This window comes from Mya arenaria, chromosome 5 (assembly GCF_026914265.1).
Source record: "Mya arenaria isolate MELC-2E11 chromosome 5, ASM2691426v1".
Taxonomy (NCBI): Eukaryota; Metazoa; Mollusca; class Bivalvia; order Myida; family Myidae; genus Mya; species Mya arenaria.
In genome coordinates, this window is record NC_069126.1 from 65,121,081 (window position 1) to 65,127,080 (window position 6,000).

The 6,000-nt window shown below is 30.5% G+C and overlaps 1 protein-coding gene across 4 annotated transcripts in view; it reads right to left on the minus strand.

The window, feature by feature from the left end:
- LOC128234100 (uncharacterized) overlaps positions 1-4,907 on the minus strand; it is a 48,243-nt gene extending 43,336 nt beyond the window's left edge. For 2 of the 4 annotated variants that reach the window (XM_052948104.1, XM_052948101.1), the window contains exon 1: positions 1,791-1,868. In XM_052948104.1, coding sequence (XP_052804064.1) covers positions 1,791-1,810 — 20 coding nt within the window. In that variant the 5' untranslated portion in view covers positions 1,811-1,868. The other 2 variants (XM_052948102.1, XM_052948103.1) reach the window with 2 other exon arrangements.
- Positions 4,908-6,000: the final 1,093 nt, after the last annotated feature.

Here is a 6,000-nt window from a genome sequence, read left to right on the forward strand (position 1 = left end):
CAAAGTTTTTGTCATACCAAAACCCTCAAATTTGAAAGAAAAAACGAAGGGGGTAGGGGGTGAAGGGGTTACTATGCTGCCCATTAATGAACTAATTTCGATTTGCCTTATCCCAAAATCGCCCTAGCTATGTGCCTGTAAGTTTTGTCCATTTTAGTGTAATTAAACTGAAATTTCATCAAATTTCAACATGTTTGTTTACAAATATTATGCAGAAATAAATAATATCAGATATAGAGGATCTGTAACGAGTAGTCATATATTACATAGAGGATAATTTTTTTATTCATTGTACCAGTATGATTGAAATCTATTTCACAAAGTGAACACAATACTGAATTATAGTGTCTAAGGCCTATGCCACAGTGTCTTGAGGGCTCATTAAAATCATAATAAATCGGTTCAAACAAAGGTGCTTGTATACTGATAAAGTAATAGATTTTTTTTTAATACTTTTTTTTATTTTTTATTATTATTTATTTTGGTCAAAATAGTGAAAATATGTCAATTAAAAATATTCCACAACAATTTCTCATGAAAGAAAATTAGTATTATCCCGGAACAATGGGTTTTCGACCGCCTAAGGATTATTTACATTTTAATCATAAATAAGTGATATAGAGGATATTTGTTTATTTCAGTGTAAGATCGTATTTTATTTCACGAGTGTCATAGAAAAACATATTTTCACGATGGGCGAAGCCACGAGTGAAAATGTAGTTTTTTTATGATCACGAGTGAAATTAAATACGATCTTACACTGAAATAAACAAATTTTCTGTTTCTTTTATGCTTATTTTCGGAGTTTTATATGTTTTTTTTTTATTTATTTCTGAATTACCCCCTTTTTTTGAAAAGAGTGGGCTTTACGCCGCTACCCGTGGGGCGCCCCTCATGCATAATTATAGCTGTCAACTTTTCTACTTTCGGTTTGCTGAGAACAGCAAACAATGAAGTATTATTAGTGCACATATGTTCCAAAAAATAATGAAAACACTTTTTATTTTAAGATGGGCATGAATACATAACCAATTTACTACGCCGCTATTTAAAGAATGAAAATTTGGAAGGTCAAATGTGTTAGCAAAACAAATGTGGATACTCATTGGATTTTAACCATTCTTCTTAGTTTAAAACAGCTTGTACGCGTGTTTTTATAGTAAGTTAATATTCAGTCATCTTACTGTCAGAGACCAGTCTGTTTCGCTTTAAAATGTTTGTTTTAAATGCCATGCTAGTTTGTTGACACATTTTGAGGTGTGGGTGGGGTAAAAAATATCGGATCTATCTGTAAATTGTTGTGTGAATTCTCCAGGAAGCTCATTTACGTACTACAACGGTTAACAGTTCAAAATACATTTGAACGATGATATAAAATTTTATTTATGTTCGAACAGTTGTTTTTGACTGTAATTTATTAGGTATGAAAGCAAATGTTCGAACATTCAGCTTCAAAGATCAGTAAAATGTTTGATAAACGGGATAACTGGTAATAAACAGTTAAGTTGTTAATTTCCAATTATATATTTATTTAAATTTATAAAACATATCTTTATTTTTTTTTAACATTTTTTGACATAATTTACTGAAGTCCAGTGTTCTGTTTTGATCAAGGCAAGTACATGTAACAACAAAGGAATTTAAAAGTAGTTCTGAAAGTTGATATTTTCACTCCTTATTTTGCAGTGAAAATATCAAATTGATATTTTCACTGTTGTTATTTCACTGTTAAAACCCCATATTTCATCGTAAAGCATAAATGAAGATAAAATATAAATGTTTGTGTGTACCATTTAAAGCAATCATTCATCTTTCAAAAAAAATAAATCTGTTTCAATCGTCTGTTGTTTACATTTTGAATCCAAAATGGCGGCTGTCACATGTTGTATTTGAACTAGATACAACATGCTTTCGACCATGACCTTTAACTATACTTCGCAACAAAAGTTTGTGCACTATATTTTTTATTTTAATTTGTATAACTTGTTTGAACTGTTTAATGTATTTTATTTAAAAAAAAAAAGTAATTAAATATAAACATATTTGCCATACAGTCACTTTTTAGTTACTTATCACCACAAGAGAGGCAAAGGAATGCATCATCCCTTCTAATGGCTTTCACATGGGTACAAAATGATAAATTCACCCATCATGAACCCTGTTATCACTGGTCCAACTCTGAATGAGCTTCATATGACCTGCCTAGGCTGCAATATATATAATTTTATGGTAACTGAGCGCCCAAATGCAATTCAATATAGTTACCAGTAGATAAATTTCATTAATTTTAGAATAAGCAACATACCATATTTTGATGCCCTTTTAATGTTGTACACTATACTTAGAAAACGATAGGGCATAGGTTTTAGGCTTTGGTAGATATGTAAGATCTTACAAACAAAAACAACACGATTTTAAAGAAGTATTTTACATGTGAAATCATTTTAAACGAAGGGTCTAATTTGGCAAAAATGACAAATTGGTGTTGTTTCAAGTATAACTATAGTTTTTTTAACACTACCATTCCCATTCTTTTTCAAATGAAGTTTTCTGACAGTTCTACTGTTATGGTTAACAATTGGAGCTTATTTTTACCGGAAGTGACGCAAAATAGAAGTGTTTAACCCATTTTCAGGAGGCGGTCGAAAATAGGTTGTGGTCAAAAATAGGTTGTTCCGGGATATATATAAATTAATATAAGGTGAATATGTGCAAAAATTCCTCATTCCAAACAGACCTTATCAATAGAGCATAGTTCCATAAATAGTTGAGATAATCTAATATTTTTTACTGTTCTGATAAGGCAAGATTCCCATCTAAAAGATTCTATGCTAGTAAGATTGACCTTTACGGCATATTCAAACAAAATGCACCGAAGAAAAAAAGTAGAAATACTGCAACAATAAACGTTATATTTGGATAAATACGTGGGTTGTCACGTTTGGGTATAAAAGACTGGCCGGTAAGTTAATTTAATCTTAGAAAATGATTCCGTGTGAACATATACTCACATACATACATACAAACGCACATACAGCCGCACAGACAGACATACATACATACAGACAGACATTCATACAGACACACAGACAGCCGCACAGACAGACAGACATACATACGGACGCACAGACATACATAAATTTTTGAAATTTGTCAAATCTCATTTAATGAGCCCTTGTCATGAAGCCACTGTGGCCTGTGCGCACTGACCCGTACGAAATTTTCAGCAGGAATCCGGCCAGAATTTGGCAGGAAAATCATATTTACACTTGTAATCTGGCAGTAATTTATTTGTGGGCAGGAAAGTTATGTACTTACACTAGAACTTCATTCATTTACGTATGGAAAATATAAAAAATATTACAAAATTACGGTTGGAAACTGACTCTGGCTGTAATTTCAGACTTAGAAAATTTCTGAAATACTTTTACTGCTAAAACAGACTTAGTTTTACATTACACACGTAAAGGTCATTTTCTGGCCGTAAATAGGGACTTCCATTTTTTTCTTCATGACTTTTATGTTTAATGGTGCATCATCAGAAATGTCTTTTATTTTATTCTTATTATTATTAATATTATCGATTTATTATCATTATTTATTATTATTATTTTTGGTATTATTATTATTATCATTATTATTACTATATTTTTATTATTATTATTATTAAATTTTCATTTCATAAGTTTAAGAAAGCACAAAATGATAAACATACATTGTAATGTTATTGGTTTATAACCTTTTATCAGTGTGCTCTGTAGTGTTAGTTTATTGACCAAGCTATTTCTCACAGTACAGCCTGGGCTTATGAGATTATCTAAGGTCAGGCAGAAAATTTCAGTGAGTATGCAGAGAATCAGGGCTCAGTAGCCAATAAGATCAGTGGATTTCAGATGTTCAGGCGGGTTTTCTTGATGTAAACATGCAGCCATGGGGATTTAACATCTGAAGATTCCTATTATTCCTATAATCTCTGAAGATTGCTGGATATAATCAGGAACTCTCATGGTTTGAAGGTAAAAACTTATTTCAAAATGTATCTTAAATTATATGTCATTCTTTTATCTTATTTGTTACATAATTATGAGTCTTTTAAAAAGTCATGCTATAGATAAGTAAAATAATGCTATTCCCCTCACTGTGAGTTCATAACACATGGTATTTCAGATTGTATTTGTATAGAAAACATGGTCATAACTTTACTTTTGTATGTGGAAAAGGGAAATGTTTAAATTGAGTGTTACATAATCATAAAGCCATATCATAGAATGTACATGCATGATACAATGAATAATAAAATATAAAAATTAAAGTATATAAATAACTTAAATAGCTGTCAACTTAAGAAACTGTAAGTCACTAAGTGACAAATCTTACAGTAAAATTGTGTCTTTAATTATGTTTTTCTGTATATGTATGTTTAAATTCCTTGTTAAAATGCTTGTAGATGTCTGGAGGGATAAAACAAGATCTGAAAGTAACAGTTGGCGCATATAAAGCAGGTCTTACCCTCATAGAAGGTTTGTGAAGGATTGTATTTTATTCAGAAAGAAGTACTATATATCATTTGGTTTCTATTAAATATTACGTCCACTTTTACGGTCAGATTCCGTCTGTTTAGCACACGTAAATTGTTCTTTATTTTCCTTAATTCTGGGCATAATTTCCATGAATTCGTACGTAAAGTTTAACGGTTGGAAAATTTCGTACAGCGACGTTCGTCACTGAGATGTTTAAATGAAACGAGAAAATATCCAAGCCACGCAGTAATAAAGTCCTGTTAGATCTAATATTATTTAAAAAAATACTAACATGGACACGAAATCACCTGATTATTCTTGATATTGTATAAAAACTCGACAGCTTCAAAAGGTATGACCTAGTTTCCATAAATAGGCACGTTGAATGTTATTGTTTTGAATCCGTCTGCTCGCGCATGCGCAGACCACTGGTTGGGGGGCGGTGCGAGGTGATACAGGAATCCAGTGGATTTCACGTGAAATCCACTCAAAACGTGAAATCCACTCAGAACTCAGTTATTTCAATTAATAATTTATTTTTTTTGTAAACATATTAGAAAGTGCCTCATGAAGGGTTTATATTTCAAATTTTATTGAAATTGGTCAAAAAATAAAGAAGTTAGAGCAATTTTTCATTTTTTTCCAAAAATAGATCGGAAATCGAGGTGAAATCCAAATTCCGATAGGTGAAATCCACTCATAACTCATTAATTTTAATAAATAATTTTCTGTTTTTGTATAATTATTAGAAAGTGCCTCATAAAGGGTTTATATTTCAAATTTTATTGAAATTGGTCAAAAAATGAAGAAGTTAGAGCAATTTTTCGAAAATAGATCGGAAATCGAGGTGAAATCCAGTTTTCGAGAAGTGAAATCCACTCATAACTCATTAATTTTAATAAATAATTTTCTGTTTTTGTATAATTATTAGAAAGTGCCTCATAAAGGGTTTATATTTCAAATTTTATTGAAATTGGTCAAAAAATGAAGAAGTTAGAGCAATTTTTCGAAAATAGATCGGAAATCGAGGTGAAATCCAGTTTTCGAGAAGTGAAATCCACTCATAACTCATTAATTTTAATAAATAATTTTCTGTTTTTGTATAATTATTAGAAAGTGCCTCATAAAGGGTTTATATTTCATATTTTATTGAAATTGGTCAAAAAATGAAGAAGTTAGAGCAATTTTTCGAAAATAGATCGGAAATCGAGGTGAAATCAAGTTTTCGAGAAGTGAAATCCACTCATAACTCATTAATTTTAATAAATAATTTTCTGTTTTTGTATAATTATTAGAAAGTGCCTCATGAAGGGTTTATATTTCAAATTTTATTGAAATTGGTCAAAAAATGAAGAAGTTAGAGCAATTTTTCGAAAATAGATCGGAAATCGAGGTGAAATCCAGTTTTCGAGAAGTGAAATCCACTCCTAACTCAGTTTTATTAATTAGTAATTTTTATTTTTTGTATACATTTTGGAAA